The 18,650-nt window shown below is 42.5% G+C and overlaps 3 protein-coding genes and 1 long non-coding RNA gene across 5 annotated transcripts in view; all 4 read right to left on the bottom strand.

The window, feature by feature from the left end:
* Positions 1-714: 714 nt before the first annotated feature.
* On the bottom strand, positions 715-3,977 carry LOC308312487 (beta-1,3-galactosyltransferase 5-like; the record flags this gene model as incomplete). Its single annotated transcript, XM_080759095.1, has 2 exons — positions 715-2,011; positions 3,931-3,977. 2 exons carry the CDS (start codon positions 3,975-3,977, stop codon positions 859-861), a joined length of 1,200 nt encoding a protein of 399 aa, XP_080615221.1. The 3' UTR covers positions 715-858.
* A 381-nt stretch (positions 3,978-4,358) lies between these two features.
* LOC308309605 lies at positions 4,359-5,261 on the bottom strand. The gene is made up of 2 exons (XR_013963421.1): positions 5,083-5,261; positions 4,359-5,051 (listed from the first exon to the last, which is right to left on the bottom strand). It is a non-coding gene; the product is annotated as an uncharacterized lncRNA (long non-coding RNA).
* A 5,901-nt stretch (positions 5,262-11,162) lies between these two features.
* LOC308312486 (beta-1,3-galactosyltransferase 5-like) lies at positions 11,163-14,792 on the bottom strand (the record flags this gene model as incomplete). The annotated part of the gene is made up of 2 exons (XM_080759094.1): positions 11,163-12,438; positions 14,746-14,792. The coding sequence occupies 2 exons, from the start codon at positions 14,790-14,792 to the stop codon at positions 11,163-11,165; spliced, it is 1,323 nt and encodes a 440-aa protein (XP_080615220.1).
* Positions 14,793-15,085: 293 nt separating this feature from the next.
* glis2a (GLIS family zinc finger 2a) overlaps positions 15,086-18,650 on the bottom strand; it is a 35,093-nt gene continuing 31,528 nt past the window's right edge. The window contains exons 7-8 of one of the 2 annotated variants that reach the window (XR_013963861.1): positions 15,898-18,009; positions 15,086-15,866 (exon numbers count right to left, since the gene is read on the bottom strand). Coding sequence is in view for 1 of the 2 variants with exons in the window: in XM_080760153.1 (XP_080616279.1) it covers positions 17,324-18,009 (686 nt within the window). In the remaining variant the exon portion in view is untranslated. Of the gene's footprint in view, positions 18,010-18,650 lie in introns of both variants that reach the window. The other variant, XM_080760153.1, reaches the window with a different exon arrangement.

The raw sequence follows: 18,650 nt of genomic DNA, 5'->3' as shown, positions 1-18,650 counted from the left end.
AGTCGTAGTCTCTTGAAATAGTTTTCATTTTAGTCACCTGGAATGTCTTGGTGTTAGTGTAGTTTTAGTCGACTAAAAAAATATCATAGGATTTTTAGTCGACTAAATCTCCAGTTGATTTAGTCGGCTAAAATGTGTTTTGGCGAGCCTTGATGCTGTCGTAATGACTGTTTGTTGCGAACGCAGTGATTGCGAACGCTGTGAGCACTTACTATGAGACCTAGCAGATCATGTCTGTCTGTGTGTCTGTCTGTCCCGCTATCCAAATATGGAGTGTGTTGCATCAGCAATCACTCAGCTCCATATATGGGCACAAAAGGGGCCAGGTCCACATATACAGTAACAGCGGGACAGACAGACAGACATGATCTGCAGGGTCTCAGCTGCGTTCGCTTCCCGCGTTTGCGCGTCTTACTGGTATACTTACTGAAACCAAGTGTAAAATGACTTATACTGGATCTCTTGTCCCTTCCTAACATTAGTTTTTATTTGTTGATGAAATTGTCAATATATTTAGTCTCAGTTTTAGTCAGTGGAAACAGGTAGTCGACGAAAAAAATTCCTTACTTCCTTCCTCTCACACATTACCGATTCTAGCTGTACAATAGACCTATAAAAAATACTATACTACAATTCTGGCCTGGCCCCCTGTACCTGGACTGACTGTGTTAGCATAATGCAGTATGCGTAATGTAGTTTGAACTATATGTCTGCTTGTCCTTTGCCCATATTAGATCCCTGACCTGTCATCAATTAGAAATCATAGTGCTGATGTCATAGACAGTACTTTGGTAAATCATGAACAACCTCTCACTAGTAAATATGTCATATGTATCTCACCCATGAATGCATGCACCGTTAGCAAGGTGGTCCAGGTTTCTTCAAGTCTGTCCAGTAGTTCAACAGCTGCTGTGGGGAGTTAAGAATGTAGGTAATGATTTTGGAGTATTCACAACGATTGTAGGCTGTGTTATAAGCCTTAAACTGCCAGGGGTTTGGAGGCGAGGTCAGTGAAAGTCCCAGCTTTTTCATGCACATGCCAATATAGGCATCCTCTATATTAAAGGGCTTTATTTCCTTTGAGATCTCCACATATTTCGCAGGGAGGTCGTTGGAGAACACGTAGCCCATACCCAGCGTGTAGGTTGGGTAGGTGTCATCTGGGTACATCTCCTTTGGGACGTACCACTTGGAGTCCCTGGAGCGCACGACCGGTCTGTTCCACATCATGTATCCTGTCAGGTAGTTCTGCTTGGGGAAACCAGGCGTTTGCAACATGCTCACCAGGTTGCCAATGTTCAGGAACATGTCTGAGTCTATCTTCATAGCATATTCTGCCATGGGGCAGCGCGTGGCTAGCCAGTCCATTATCACCATGGTCTTGATGGTTAAATTGAGGTAAGTGTCCATGAAGTCACTCTGGATCAGGTCATGGTGCTGCAGGTTCTCCTGTCTGACTTTGTCCTGCTGCTGCTCGGCGTTCGCTCCCCCTGGTAGACCGAGCACGAAAATAGTCTTAACCATTGCGCCGAGAACTGGGGACTCACTAGCCCATGTCTTCCGGATGGCATCCCGCGCTGCCACGTCAGCGGGTGCAACCGGCACCATCAGCACCAGGAAAGGGGGCTCGGTCTCACAGGCCGTTGTATCGTCCATGATGTAACGGTAGTTGGGGGCATAGGCTAAGTGGTACTGAAACGGTCGCACAGTAGTCCTCCTGTCAATGTCTGTGCTGGTCAGGGGAGCCTCCGCCACTACATGAGTGGTCAGGGGAGCCTCCGTCACTACATGAATTTCATCATGATAAGTAGCATTTGGATTTTGTGAATTGTTTGTATTGATCAACCTGTGGTACGGCACATGGGAGGGAAAGCTCTCCCACCAGGTCAAAGAGCTGCTGTATCGAGCGTAGTAGATGATCAACATGGAAAGCGTCCCGAGGAGGAGCAGGAGTTTGAACCCAGTACGATACGAAGGTTTCCTCTGGCGGTGTAGGGACTCCACACCATGACTGAATCATGAAACACAAGGAGAACATGTCATTATGGCATTATAACAAACATAGTCCGTGAGCCATGTAGCGTTGGTTGGTAGTGGTATACCATGATCTTCTGAGGGGCTCATAGTGATTTTTGGCCAGGTGCATCTCTAGAGTTAGAAAATATGTGATAGCATTGCACCAGTGCTAGCTATTGGTGTGTTGTCTTGCATTATAACACTACCAGAAAATGATACTAGTTCAATAGCCTACATGAAAATAATATTACTTACTGGTTTGGGATAGTGAGTATAGTGAATTAGTTTGGCACAAGGGGAAAGTGGGAAAGTGAATGGGTTAGCCATAGACGTGCTTACGTGCTTTGCATGTAAACAACTGTTTACTGCTGCAATGGTGATATTCATGTATCAAGGGGTAATTGGGTCAGTTTACTCTTTACCATTACCTACATTGTAGGTAATGGTACAATTAAACGTGTAATGACAAAGAGGGTGACCATCTCTAAGGCCTCTAGAAGTCTCCATCTAATCCCGTGGGCTGGTGGGTGAAGATCCATACATATGCCAACACACAGTGATGAACTAGTTGCAACTGAAAAACTTGCAGCTTGAGCGTGCAACAAGTTGTGATTGGTGCATCAGTGTGGACAAACCTGACCAGGTCAATATTCTATCCAAAAGCAGGCAGGCTCTATTAGCTCAATGGCAAAAATGTCAGCACTTGCATTGGAAAACGGGTGCAAATCCATGGCTAGAAGATGAAGGTTACAGATATAAGATATACAGTATGCCACTCACTAGATTAATTGTATAGCTGCAGGGCACAATTGATACTGTATAGCCTTTCCTTCACTGCTCATTCAGCCACTATTCATGTACAGTACCTGAAAAACCAGTTAGTAGCCTAGCTAATAGTATAAGCATGCCTATATAGTTATCCAGGCATTCATAACAAATAATCACATCAGACAATGTTAGTTATCCAGGCATTCATCCAAAAGAATCACATCAGACAATGTTAGTTATCCAGGCATTCATCAAAATAATCACATCAGACAATGTTAGTTATCCAGGCATTCATCAAAATAATCACATCAGACAATGTTAGTTATCCAGGCATTCATCCAAAATAATCACATCAGACAATGTTAGTTATCCAGGCATTCATCAAAATAATCACATCAGACAATGTTAGTTATCCAGGCATTCATCCAAAAGAATCACATCAGACAATGTTAGTTATCCAGGCATTCATCCAAAATAATCATATCAGACAATGTTAGTTATCCAGGCATTCATCCAAAAGAATCACATCAGACAATGTTGTCTGCTCTCTCTACTTTTTAATGTTTTTAAAAGGCTTTGCCTCTTTTTAACATGTCTATTGTTTTAAACCGTGAAGCACCATGAGTTGTGGAGAACAGGTTTTTCTCCCCTGTATGCCTATAGTGTAAATTGTAAAGTATATTGTGGAAGTGACAATAAAAGTGGATTCTGAAATGAGCCTATCCAGTGGCCTCGTAGTAAGCTTGTAGCCTATAGTTCTTCTATTATCTGACTTCAGCGACATGATATCAGAAGTGCATTAGTCGGCCTGTTTTGTTTAGTTTGTTTTTGTGGGATACACAAATGAAATGAAGGAAACAACTTCATAGGATAATTAGGCCTATAATTTTTTGACAGGTGCATAGGCTATATAGGCAATTGCAAGTTAAACTTAAGAAATTAAATACAGTTGCTATAGGGCTATATAGGGCCCTATAGCAAATGTAATTTAACAATTTAAATATTTTAACAGCACAATAACACACGGCATGATCACATGACCAGATAGGCTATTCTAACTTCTGGTTAATCTTATCTGCGAGTAGCCGTTTGTTGTTGTCAACATTATACAGTTACACGCCTTGTGAAGCAAGTCAAAGTCCTCACCTTTTCTGTTCCGTCCCACCACCAGAACCGTTCCCTTCCTCCTCCATTGCTATTGTTCCTGCCCCCAGCAGACGCTGGGTCTGTATGAGGGCATGAGCCTTTAGTCAAAGTGTTATGCGTGTTACAGGTGTGTTCCTCTCCTGAACAAGACTGGGTGGGTACAAGCCGGGAGAGGAACTGAGAGAAACTGACAGATATAAGGGGTAATGTTTAGTCATTGTCATGACTATTATGGGAGGGGTGTGGCTGAAGAATGCACCTGCCCCCCCATCCACGCACACACATAGTTACAGTAGGTAGACACAGAGAGACCATGAAGAGAGCATACAATGCTGCTTTTGCATTTCTTTTCGCTTTTATTGACAGAGTTATTGTCAACGTCATCAACTTTAATGACATCCATGAAAACAGAAGTAGTTGCCTTGATGTACAAATAACATCTCTTGTCAACTGTTAAAATGTAACGTCTAAAACATAGTAAATTGTACATTTATAAACTTACATTTGTGTACCTTTTATTTGTATGCTGCGTGTGAATTTTTCACACATGTGTAATGATGCAACTTGCAAGGCACTTAGACACATTTGAAATACTGATTATGATAGAATACCTCAATGTGCAAAAGGAATATAAGACAAAACAGATACTGGCCAAATCTGGCCATTGTCATGAAGACCGCTTTCTTAACATCTTCTTTAGTTGAGCGTTGAGTGTAGTGATAGTGAAATACTATTGTAATGAGACACACAGTCTGTCTGTCAGTTTGTCGCTTTGTCTGTATGTAATGGCACTCCGCAACTATGCACACCACTAGGTTGCCTTGAGTTACTTGATTTGGCAAAAATAAATCACTAACAGACAGTTATCTTCAGCAAATGTATACACATAAATATCTATACACATTTTTGTCTATGTTCTTCCACCTTGAATGTAGCTCTTGGCTGGATTTATTTTCGTTTATATGAACCAAGTTAAACTAATTTCCAAGATGGCATTGTGCAGGTCCTCATTGAACCTTTGTCACTGGAAAAACTTATAGGCACTGAGAAAAACTTGTTCCAAACCACTTCACCCACTACACATGATGTGACGTACTTGACTTCTTGATGAGTAGAAAATACTGTATATACTGTACTGTAATACATGTATACATACATGTATAAAATGTCCTTTACCACTCTGTTCTCAACATGTGGTCACCAGGTGTACAAATGGACCCTTACGGGTCTGTAACTCAGAGAATGTACAAATGAGAATTTTTACAGTGTAGATTGGGGTCCCAGAGATGAAAAATAAAATGATAATAAATGGGGCACCTTGGCCTAATAGGCACATTTACAATTTACAATTTACAATTTAGCAGACGCTCTTAATCCAGAGCGACTTACATTAAGCAAGAACAAAAAAGCATGGGTATACATCACATAAAAACATTTATCATGAAACATGCGTAAGCTAAGAAAGTAACAGTGGAATATCTATAATGAAACTATACATATAAGCTATACATCTATACTACTATGCTATACATATGTACTATGACGTGCTATGACAATAGCACATACAATGCACTTATGCTGTCTACATAACATGCTATAAGTCTGTATCAAATGCTATCTAAGTCTACAGAATTGCTATCTAAGGGGGTGGGGTAAGTGCTATGGGCCATGATGGAGTCTGAAAAGGTGGGTTTTCAGACTACGGCGGAAGATTGGGAGTGATGCTGCAGTTCTGACTGCAATGGGAAGTGCATTCCACAGTTTTGGAGCCAGAAGGGAGAAGAGTTTGGGACGTGTGGAGTGTTGTCCCGGCGTTTTTAGTGAGGGTTCTCTGCGTTGGCTGATCTGAGTGAGCGGGAGGGTTTGTAGGGTTCGATCATACTTGCAAGATATGGGGGAGCCATACCTTTGGTTGCTTTGAATGCCAGCATCAGAGTTTTGTATTCTGTGCGGGCAGCGACCGGGAGCCAGTGGAGGGAACGGAGCAGGGGGGAGACATGTGAGAATTTTGGCTGGTTGAAGACCAAGCGAGCTGCGGCATTTTGGATCAGCTGGAGAGGTTTAAGTGCACATGGTAGGCCAGTAAGGAGGGAGTTACAATAGTCAAGTTTTGACAAGACTGTTGTCTGGATTAGGAGCTGGGCTGATTCCTGGGTGAGGAACGGTCTAATTCGTCGTATGTTATAGAGTGTGAACCTACAGGATCGAGTGACAGCTGTGATGTGACTCCCACATTAAACTGGGAGTGCTTGAGTTGAGATGAAAAATAATCAATGCTTTACCGTGAGAAAAAACAACAATCAGAACAAAGGCTGATGATCATGATGATCACCTGCAACTAACACATTGGTAACTAATCTGTGCCAGAGAATATGTCTCAGAAGAGCAGTTAATTCTTCCACAAAAGCTTGTCATTATCATGTTTTCTGTTTGCTCTGAAACCACGTGAATGGTGTCAGGTTTACTTCTGCCTGACAACTGGTTTGTGTGTTAGCTCATACTGAACTACAGTAAATAGTCTGCCTGCAGGTCAAACGACACAAGCCATCATACTAAATCCACAATGAGCTCTTGGTAAAACAGTATGCTTTTAATAAGCAGTATAAATCAAATATTACTGTACGGGTATTGCTAATGACATCTTTTCTATAATATAGAAGATGTCTGACTAAGTGACTGGGCCTGTGTGCAGTCAGTACTAGTACACACACACACACACACACACACACACACACACACACACACACACACTCTAGGTATGTCTTAGATCACACACTTTGGAGTTACAGCACATTACTGCAGTGTTTGACTTTCTCTGCCCCACACAGAACACCAAGTAAGAAGACGCATCCCACCTGACAGCTTGGCGTACGGACGGTACGGCTTAATATGTGGCACCTGCAGCCTGGGAGTGGAGTAGGATGAAGGCTCTCTGACGTCCTCCCGGTGGGGGCTCCTCACTGGTGGTAGGTGAGTCAGTTGCCAGTAGGATATACATAACCGCAGTGCCAGGCCAGCACACAATATGTGTGGGGAGGAATCAATTGGCATAATGACAAAATTATGGGAGAAAATGTGGTAAAAAGGAAAAACATAGTCACAGGCAGACAGGGCACGGGAAGTGGGGTGCTGCTGCAACAGAGGTCTGGTGAAAACTTTAGTTGATTGTTTGTTTTGACTTTTGAGTAATATGGCTGTCTGTTTGGAACCTTTGTAACAGGTACGGTGTGACACAGGTGTGTTCACATTTGAGAGCATGTTGCAAACTCATTTAATAAACTATTGCCCGGTTGGATAAATTCATGGAGAAAGGGAAGGCACTTTCTCCCAAATATGTTTATTGCTGCTGCTGCCTTGCAGAAATGGGCTGTGTATGTGTAATCATGGACCATCTAGCCTCTGTGATTTGCATAATACACAGGCTCTTTAATTACAATACAAAGTAGCTGTAAAATCCAACACTGTGTGTGTGTGTGTGTGTGTGTGTGTGTGTGTGTGTGTGTGTGTGTGTGTGTGTGTGTGTGTGTGTGTGTGTGTGTGTGTGTGTGTGTGTGTGTGTGTGTGTGTGTGTGTGTGTGTGTCAGAGAGAGAGGGTCAGAGGGAGAGAGAGAGTAGAGTGGGGCAAATACACCATCTGGTGGTCACAGACGGTACAGACTGTTGTGTTGGAATGTTGGTGTTCACCGCCACTTCAAATCCATAATAGAATTTATAGAACAAGACACAATCAAATAATTCTAACAGTCAATTTCATCGTGTCATTTCTTTAGAAATCCAAATGTTTAATGATGGTTCAAAGATGGTCAAATGAAGTAGTAGGCCTATAGACAAATTTACATAAAAGCACAATACATTAGCATTCAGTAGGCATAGTCAAGTAAAATTCAGAGACATGAATCTGTTGTCAGATGGACAGACTGACAGGTTTTGCAGATTTTCATAGTAATCTGCAAACTGGGTCGTTTTAGAATTTTTTAATATGCAAGACAGACACAAAAGACAAACAAACAGAGGACAGAAACATCAACAGTAAAAAACTGAGTAAAAACAAAAGACAAAAAAAAAGAAAAGAAACAAGAGGTCATGGGATGTACAACAACAACAATACATATTACAGATTTTTCCATTCCTTACATTCAATGACAACCGGAAAGACACCGCCCATATTCACTCCACATCCACCCCCCCAGCTAAGTACTCTGTCCATTTCTCCCATCTTCTTTCACCCAGCTCTTTTTGCAGTCTTAAAGAATAGGTCATCTGTTCTAGGTGATGTAGTTGTTTCACAATGTTGATAAATAGGTCGGCAGTGGGACAGTTCTTTTGTAACCAGCTTTTTTGCTTGCTAGTAGTAGAATCTTAAGTAAGTAGGACTCATCCCGATTTAGCCAGTCTGGTAGTTGTCCTAGGTACAAAGATGTGAATGTATCATCTATTCTAAAACCCATAATGTTTGAGATAAGTGTTGTCACTTCCTTCCAAAATGGTTGAATTACAGGACAAGACCAAAAGACATGTGCATGATCAACCACTGTATCTCCACATTCTCTCCAACAGTCCATATGGTTGCCAGTCTGTTTGGACTTCTGTTTTGGAGTAATAAAGAAGCGAATCTGTTTTTTCCAACAAAAGTCTCTCCAAGTCAAGGAATTAGTGGTCGTTGATTGCGTTTCCCATATATTCATCCATACTTCATCACTTATATCAATGCCCAACTCTTTTTCCCATCGCTCTTTCACATATATTGTAGAGTCCTTTTTCAACGACATAAGTCCATTATATAGTTTACTTACAAGACCCCTGTTGCTTCCTGAGCCATAAGCATTTGTAAATACAGTGATTAGGCTTGTTGGTGCCATTGTTTATACCTATTGTCTAATACTACTGGTATGAAGTCAGGGTCATATGCTGGCCAATTTAAAAGTTTTGCCTCCCTCTGAAGCTGGGAGCGTTTAACAACTTCCAGCCATATTTTGAACGATACATTTACCCACTGACTCCTTGTCTGAAACATTCCTTTCTCTCTGTCAGTGCAACCTAATAGTGACTGTATTGGTACATCCATCAGGGATAACTCTATGCTTTTTGGCCGCTTAACCCATTGATGCCTGAGGCCGAATCTGGGAACGCCTTCTAGGGCCTGACCTAAGGTTTCTGAAAACCTTCAAATTCTGATGATTTAAAAAAAAAATAGTTATGTTGCTACATGTATAGCAATAGCTGATGAGACACAGAGAGCACGGCCGGCATCAAGGGTAGAACAACGTATACGTTGCACCAGGCGTCAATGGGTTAAGACTGATATGAGGTTAGTCGTGGCCGGTTTAACCCATTTAATAAAATTCTTCTAAATCCTCCAGTTTTCACGATTAAAAAAAATTAGCAGACCTACAATCTCATAGAGCGCCACCGAGTGGAGCCCTATGAGATTGTAGACTCGAGAGATTGTAGAGCTTGTAGATCTGCTATTTTTCAATAGCTAAATTATAACATAATGTTTAAAACACACCCAAAATGGGGTAAACTGTGAACGAGAATAAATAAAGATCAAATTGACACGTGATTGAAACGTACACGTGATACAGAATTATAACAAAGTATAATACAAAATTGTCACATTAAAAAAACAATTCCATTCAACATCATTTTATTGCAAAACATTGTGCCAACTTGTTCACAGGTCATACATAAAAATAAAATCCCACAATTCATGGGAAAGTGCACGCAGATATCAACTTTGGTTTAATATACAATGTGCATCCATCAGTCAGACACCATATTGTAGAGGACTCTACAATGTGGGTATTTAGGTATGTATTTATTTCAAGCAGGATTCCTTCATTAGCCACGTTCAGTAGTTTGCAACTTCTCTGAACATTTGTTAATAAATACCAATATTCAGATTCAGATTCAAAACATAAATAAATTAAAGACAAATGTTTTGAGCTAACAATCCAGCTTCCTGGAATATCCCTGAGTCTTGAGTTGTAAATATGAAATAATAGTTGTAAACAGTGGTCAGGGGGAGGTCAAAGGCAGTCGGGCTGGTTAGAGAAGCAATGATAAAATAAAATAAAACAAACAAGTCCTTTTATCACACAAATTGTAATGTCAGTTAACTACAGAAAAACGGACACAAAATAAATACTTGAATGTAGTTGAACCCAAACAAATATTAAAGTCCATAGACTTGGTTGGCACAAATTACATCTTACTTTACCCTAAACAAACATTAAAGTCCATAGACTTTGGCTGGCCTATGACGTAAGTTCAGAAAGCCATGCTTTGTCAGAAATGTACTTAAAGCATGTATAGTTCACAACTCTCCAACACTGCCAGGTGTGAACTATGAAAGTAGGTCTGTAATGTTCTGTTTTGTGTCGCCAAACCTGTTCTCAGACCAGCCATTTGCCCTACAACTCGTAGTGACTTGTGCACAGTGGTGTTTTAGTCCTAGTCTCTTGAATAGTTTTCATTTTAGTCACCTGGAATGTCTTAGTGTTAGTGTAGTTTTAGTCGACTAAATATCATAGGATTTTTAGTCGACTAAATCTACAGTTGATTTAGTCGGCTAAAATGTGTTTTGGTGAGCCTTGATGACGTCGTAATGACTGTTTGTTGCGAACGCAGTGAGCACTTACTATGAGACCTAGCAGATCATGTCTGTCTGTGTGTCTGTCTGTCCCGCTATCCAAATATGGAGTGTGTTGCATCAGCAATCACTCAGCTCAATATATGGGCACAAAAGGGGCCAGGTCCACATATACAGTAACAGCGGGACAGACACACAGACAGACAGACATGATCTGCAGGGTCTCACCTGCGTTCGCTTCCCGCGTTTGCGCGTCTTACTGGTATACTTACTGAAACCAAGTGTAAAATGACTTATACTGGATCTCTTGTCCCTTCCTAACATTAGTTTTTATTTGTTGATGAAATTGTCAATATATTTAGTCTCAGTTTTAGTCAGTGGAAACAGGTAATCGACTAAATCTTTTCCTTACTTCCTTCCTCTCACACATTACCGATTCTAGCTGTACAATAGACCTTTAAAAACAAGATAAAATATAAAAATACTATACTACAATTCTGGCCTGGCCACCTGTACCTGGACTGACTGTGTTAGCATAATGTAGTATGCGTAATGTAGTTTGAACTATATGTCTGGTTGTCCTTTGCCCATATTAGATCCCTGACCTGTCATCAATTAGAAATCATAGTGCTGATGTCCACTAGGACCACCATGAGATACATGGTGGTCCAGGTTTCTTCAAGTCTGTCCAGTAGTTCAACAGCTGCTGTGGGGAGTTAAGAATGTAGGTAATGATTTTGGAGTATTCACAACGATTGTAGGCTGTGTTATAAGCCTTAAACTGCCAGGGTTTTGGAGGAGAGGTCGGTGAAAGTCCCAGCTTTTTCATGCACACGCCAATATAGGCATCCTCTATATTAAAGGGCTTTATTTCCTTTGAGATCTCCACATATTTCGCAGGGAGGTCATTGGAGAACACGTAGCCCATACCCAGCGTGTAGGTTGGGTAGGTGTCATCTGGGTACATCTCCTTTGGGACGTACCACTTGGAGTCCCTGGAGTGCACGACCGGTCTGTTCCACATCATGTATCCTGTCAGGTAGTTCCGCTTGGGGAAACCAGGCGTTTGCAACATGCTCACCAGATTGCCAATGTTCAGGAACATGTCTGAGTCTATCTTCATAGCATATTCTGCCTTGGGGCAGCGCGTGGCTAGCCAGTCCATTATCACCATGGTCTTGATGGTTAAATTGAGGTAAGTGTCCATGAAGTCACTCTGGATCAGGTCATGGTGCTGCAGGTTCTCCTGTCTGACGTTGTCCTGCTGCTGCTCGGCGCTCGCTCCCCCTGGTAGACCGAGCACGAAAATAGTCTTAACCATTGCGCCGAGAACTGGGGACTCACTAGCCCATGTCTTCCGGATGGCATCCCGCGCTGCCACGCCAGCGGGTGCAACCGGCACCATCAGCACCAGGAAAGGGGGCTCGGTCTCACAGGCCGTTGTATCGTCCATGATGTAACGGTAGTTGGGGGCATAGGCTAAGTGGTACTGAAACGGTCGCACAGTAGTCCTCCTGTCAATGTCTGTGCTGGTCAGGGGAGCCTCCGTCACTACATGAGTGGTCAGGGGAGCCTCCGTCACTACATGAGTGGTCAGGGGAGCCTCCGTCACTACATGAGTTTCATCATGATAAGTAGCATTTGGATTTTGGGAATTGGTTCTATTGATGGTCAGGGGAGCCTCCGTCACTACATGAGTTTCAGCTTGATAAGTGCCTGGAGGATTTTGGGAATTGTTTCTATTGATCAAGCTGTGGTCCAGCACATGTGATGGAAAGCTCTCCCACCAGGTCAAAGAGCTGCTGTATCGAGCGTAGTAGATGATCAACATGGAAAGCGTCCCGAGGAGGAGCAGGAGTTTGAACCCAGTACGATACGAAGGTTTCCTCTGGCGGTGTAGGGACTCCACACCATGACTGAATCATGAAACACAAGGAGAACATGTCATTATGGCATTATAACAAACATAGTCCGTGAGCCATGTAGCGTTGGTTGGTAGTGGTATACCATGATCTTCTGAGGGGCTCATAGTGATTTTTGGCAAGGTGCATCTCTAGAGTTAGAAGATATGTGATAGCATTGCACCAGTGCTAGCTATTGGTGTGTTGTCTTGCATTATAACACTACCAGAAAATGATACTAGTTCAATAGCCTACATGAAAATAATATTACTTACTGGTTTGGGATAGTGAGTATAGTGAATTAGTTTGGCACAAGGGGAAAGTGGGAAAGTGAATGGGTTAGCCATAGACGTGCTTACGTGCTTTGCATGTAAACAACTGTTTACTGCTGCAATGGTGATATTCATGTAGGACAAGGGGTAATTGGGTCAGTTTACTCTTTACCATTACCTACATTGTAGGTAATGGTACAATTAAACGTGTAATGACAAAGAGGGTGATCATCTCTAAGGCCTCTAGAAGTCTCCATCTAATCCCTTGGGCTGGTGGGTGAAGATCCATCGAGTCACAGGCGCGGAGAACATATGCCCACACACAGTGATGCGTTACACATACGTTCTGGAGTAATATATTACAGTAGGACAGTATATCTATGTATGACGTCCCTAGTAGATTATGGAAACCAAGATAAGAACAGAATGATCAGGAACACGCTTGCATCTCATATCATATTGTCAGTCCCTCTGATGCAGTACTATAGACAATCATCATGTTATGGTTATCAATATGCTTATGCAGATAAATGTGTCATCTGAGTCAGGCAGCTGAGGCTTTATCATTACACTATGCATTACTTACACACACTAAATGTAGTTTTTTGAATTTCACAATCCATTTAACATCCAGCGCCACCTGGTGGACACCAGTTTTGGTCCTCGATGCCACGAAGCCCATTATAAGTAAAAGAAATAATTTGTAATTCTATTGTGCATATCATCACCTGAACACCAGATTAGAGGAAATTTCGAAATCTGGATGAAGTAAAAAAGTCACATACTCGTGCTCATTTACACAGGTACACAGGTACACGGACATTGCTGGTTGTAGGAGTGGTTGCACCACTCAAAAAAATATATATATTTATTTATTTTCAAAAAGGCGTCCAAAGACGCCATTGGCACTGAAGGGGTTTTAATTTGAATCCGTGTATGTAAACATCTCTCACACAACTAGTTTCAAGTTGCAACTGAAAAACTTGCAGCTTGAGCGTGCAACAAGTTGTGATTGGTGCATCAGTGTGGACAAACCTGACCAGGTCAATATTCTATCCAAAAGCAGGCAGGCTCTATTGGCTCAATGGCAAAAATGTCAGCACTTGCATTGGAAAACGGGTGCAAATCCATGGCTAGAAGATGAAGGTTACAGATATAAGATATACAGTATGCCACTCACTAGATTAATTGTATAGCTGCAGGGCACAATTGATACTGTATAGCCTTTCCTTCACTGCTCATTCAGCCACTATCCATGTACAGTACCTGAAAAACCAGTTAGTATCCTAGCTAATAGTATAAGCATGCCTATATAGTTATCCAGGCATTCATAAAAAATAATCACATCAGACAATGTTAGTTATCCAGGCATTCATCCAAAAGAATCACATCAGACAATGTTAGTTATCCAGGCATTCATCCAAAAGAATCACATCAGACAATGTTGTCTGCTCTCTCTACTTTTTAATGTTTTTAAAAGGCTTATTTGCCTCTTTTTAATATGTCTATTGTTTTAAACCGTGAGGCACCATGAGTTGTGGAGAACAGGATTTTTCTCCCCCGTATGCCTAGTGTAAATTGTAAAGTATATTGTGGAAGTGACGATAAAAGTGGATTCTGAAATTAGCCTATCCAGTTGCCTCGTAGTAAGCTTGTAGCCTATAGTTCTTCTATTATCTGACTTCAGCGACATGATATCAGAAGTGCATTAGTCGTTTTGTTTAGTTTGTTTTTGTGGGATACACAAATGAAATGAAGGAAACAACTTCATAGGATAATTAGGCCTATCATTTTTTGACAGGTGCATAGGCTATATAGGCAATTGCAAGTTAAACTTAAGAAATTAAATACAGTTGCTATAGGGCTATATAGGGCCCTATAGCAAATGTAATTTAACAATTTAAATATTTTAACACCACAATAACGCACGGCATGATCACATGACCAGATAGGCTATTCTAACTTCTGGTTAATCTTATCTGCGAGTAGCCGTTTGTTGTTGTCAACATTATACAGTTACACGCCTTGTGAAGCAAGTCAAAGTCCTCACCTTTTCTGTTCCGTCCCACCACCAGAACCGTTCCCTTCCTCCTCCATTGCTATTGTTCCTGCCCCCAGCAGACGCTGGGTCTGTATGAGGGCATGAGCCTTTAGTCAAAGTGTTATGCGTGTTACAGGTGTGTTCCTCTCCTGAACAAGACTGGGTGGGTTCAAGCCGGGAGAGGAACTGAGAGAAACTGACAGATATAAGGGGTAATGTTTAGTCATTGTCATGACTATTATGGGAGGGGTGTGGCTGAAGAATGCACCTGCCCCCCATCCACGCACACACACAGTTACAGTAGGTAGACACAGAGAGACCATAAAGAGAGCATACAATGCTGCTTTTGCATTTCTTTTCGCTTTTATTGACAGAGTTATTGTCAACGTCATCAACTTTAATGACATCCATGAAAACAGAAGTAGTTGCCTTGATGTACAAATAACATCTCTTGTCAACTGTTAAAATGTAACGTCTAAAACATAGTAAATTGTACATTTATAAACTTACATTTGTGTACCTTTATTTGTATGCTGCGTGTGAATTCCATTCACACATGTGTAATGATGCAACTTGCAAGGCACTTAGACACATTTGAAATACTGATTATGATAGAATACCTCAATGTGCAAAAGGAATATAAGACAAAACAGATACTGGCCAAATCTGGCCATTGTCATGAAGACCGCTTTCTTAACATCTTCTTTAGTTGAGCGTTGAGTGTAGTGATAGTGAAATACTATTGTAATGAGACACACAGTCTGTCTGTCAGTTTGTCGCTATGTCTGTATGTAATGGCACTCCGCAACTATGCACACCACTAGGTTGCCTTGTGTTACTTGATTTGGCAAAAAGAAATCACTAACAGACAGTTATCTTCAGCAAATGTATACACATAAATATCTATACACATTTTTGTCTATGTTCTTCCACCTTGAATGTAGCTCTTGGCTGGATTTATTTTCGTTTATATGAACCAAGTTAAACTAATTTCCAAGATGGCATTGTGCAGGTCCTCATTGAACCTTTGTCACTGGAAAAACTTATAGGCACTGAGAAAAACTTGTTCCAAACCACTTCACCCACTACACATGATGTGACGTACTTGACTTCTTGATGAGTAGAAAATACTGTATATACTGTACTGTAATACATGTATACATACATGTATAAAATGTCCTTTACCACTCTGTTCTCAACATGTGGTCACCAGGTGTACAAATGGACCCTTACGGGTCTGTAACTCAGAGAATGTACAAATGAGAATTTTTTACAGTGTAGATTGGGGTCCCAGAGATGAAAAATAAAATGATAATAAATGGGGCACCTTGGCCTATAATAGGCACATTAAACTGGGAGTGCTTGAGTTGAGATGAAAAATAATCAATGCTTTACCGTGAGAAAAAACAACAATCAGAACAAAGGCTGATGATCACCTGCAACTAACAGATTGGTAACTAATCTGTGCCAGAGAATATGTCTCAGAAGAGCAGTTAATTCTTCCACAAAGGCTTGTCATTATCATGTTTTCTGTTTGCTCTGAAACCACGTGAATGGTGTCAGGTTTACCTCTGCCTGACAACTGGTTTGTGTGTTAGCTCATACTGAACTACAGTAAATAGTCTGCCTGCAGGTCAAACGACACAAGCCATCATACTACATCCACAATGAGCTCTTGGTAAAACAGTATGCTTTTAATAAGCAGTATAAATCAAATATTACTGTACGGGTATTGCTAATGACATCTTTTCTATAATATAGAAGATGTCTGACTAAGTGACTGGGCCTGTGTGCAGTCAGTACTAGTACTTGTCAATGGCAAAGCGACTGTATGCAATACTAAAGCATAATGGAGATTAGAAAGTACCATAAAGCATGATACTTTAGTCTTGTTCACTGGACAATCAAGACAAGTCTTGAATAAATGAAAAATGGTATTGAACGATCTACCCCTTATTCCACCTTCACTGTCAAGCAAAGTCAGGAAGCTTGAATTTGTTTTGTTGCGACTAGTTGCATTGCTGCGGTCTGGGCTTTTGTGCCAATAGAGCACAAATGGGAACCTCAGAGGTTAGTGGAGACTGATTAGCAAACAGTGAGTTTACTAAACATCATAAAACTAGCTGTTTCTGTTGTAGCCTGAAGAATCCAAGTGAAAACCATAACCCCTTATTGCTTAACAGTGCCCGTGATAAAGGATAGATGTAGTCGAAGCATAACATAAAGGTGCAGGATTGGAAAGCATTGAGGAATCGAGGATAAAGCATAAAGGCTTTTTAAACCTTGAGACAATTTGGGACGTGAATTGCACAAATAAGACGTTTTTACTAGTGTTCATTGACTGTACATGACCAGCCCATTACTGGGCTGGAATGATTGAAGTGCTCTCTTTATGGCTTTAAGGACCCATACATCTGTGCCAATAACGCTTAGGTCAGTTCAAACCTCCTTCATCTCCGTACCTGGACACACACACACACACACACACACACACACACACACACACATGCACGCTCGTGCGCACACGCACACACACGCACACCCCACTCCCTGGATCAAAGCATCGTGAAACCTGTCAGCACTAGCTCTAGCTAACGACAGCTGGTTTAAGGAGCAATGCCCCGGGGGGCACCACGACCCAAGACAGGGGTCCACCCCGTCTTTCCCCTATGCCTGAGGAAAGGTTCAGCGCCTCCCCCTCGCTCTCCACCTCCCCTTCCTCCGCCTCCTGCTCACCCTCCACCTTGCTGCCCCTTCCCAGTCGCCCCAAGCCCAGAGCTCCCAGGCCTAGCATGGAGGCGGCGGAGAGTCCAAACGGCAGCAACGGGGAGTCACACATGCCCAGCACTCCGCCACTTCCTCCGCCGCCGCCCAGTGAGAACAGCGAGGCCCCGTGGTGGCCCAAGGCTCTGGCGTGGCAGAGGGCGGAGATGGGCAGGGACGTCCCCATGCCCCCCAGGAGCGTGGCGGCTCCCCCGGGGATGATGATGTGCGCACCGCTCAGGTAGGGCAGCTCAACGGCTCCCTGGAGACCCTGTAGACCCAGGCCCGCCGCCAGCCTGCCCGGGGAGCCGTGCTCCTGGGCCACAAAGTGTCCGTGAGCCTTGATGTGCTTGCGCAGGGAGCTGGGGTCCGTGTAGCGCTTCAGGCAGCCGGCCATCTTGCAGTAGTACGGCTTGTCCACGTAGTGGGTGCGCGTGTGCTTGAAGCGGTCGCTGGAGTTGGAGTAGCGTTTGCTGCATCCCTCGTAGGGACAGATGTAGGGCTTCTCTCCTGCAGAGACAGAGAGGAGAGAACAGTTGACCGTCTGTATTCATAGCGTAAATTGCTGATCTACAAGGTGATAACGCGTCACACTGCAATATGTGGTGAGCTTGTAGATCTGCTATTTAGTATATGTTTCATAGTTTTATTGCAATAATAATGTGTTTGCCACAAAATGTACAACCTGGCTGCATTGTGTGACTGAATACTGCGTCCGTCTCTAGACAACCTGGCTGCATTGTGTGACTGAATACTGCGTCCGTCTCTAGACAACCTGGCTGCATTGTGTGTTACTGAATACTGCGTCCGTCTCTAGACAACCTGGCTGCATTGTGTGACTGAATACTGCGTCCGTCTCTAGACAACCTGGCTGCATTGTGTGACTGAATACTGCGTCCGTCTCTAGACAACCTGGCTGCATTGTGTGACTGAATACTGCGTCCGTCTCTAGACAAAGTAGACACGCCCCGCCTGCCTCTGATTGGCCTACCGACACTGCCCGTCTTACCAGACTTTCCTCCGAGTGGTGACACTGACGCGAGGTTACTCCGTGGTGGGAAATAAATATGACTCAGTGTTGGCATTGCCTTGGGGGGTAATAATGAACTATTCTGTCCATATCGGGATGCAACTCGAACGGAGCCGAGTCG

This window comes from Protomyctophum bolini (genome assembly GCF_963924005.1).
Source record: "Protomyctophum bolini genome assembly, chromosome: 3".
NCBI lineage: Eukaryota > Metazoa > Chordata > Actinopteri > Myctophiformes > Myctophidae > Protomyctophum > Protomyctophum bolini.
The sequence above is the reverse complement of the archived record's forward strand: the minus strand, read 5'-3'. Positions and strand labels throughout refer to the sequence as shown.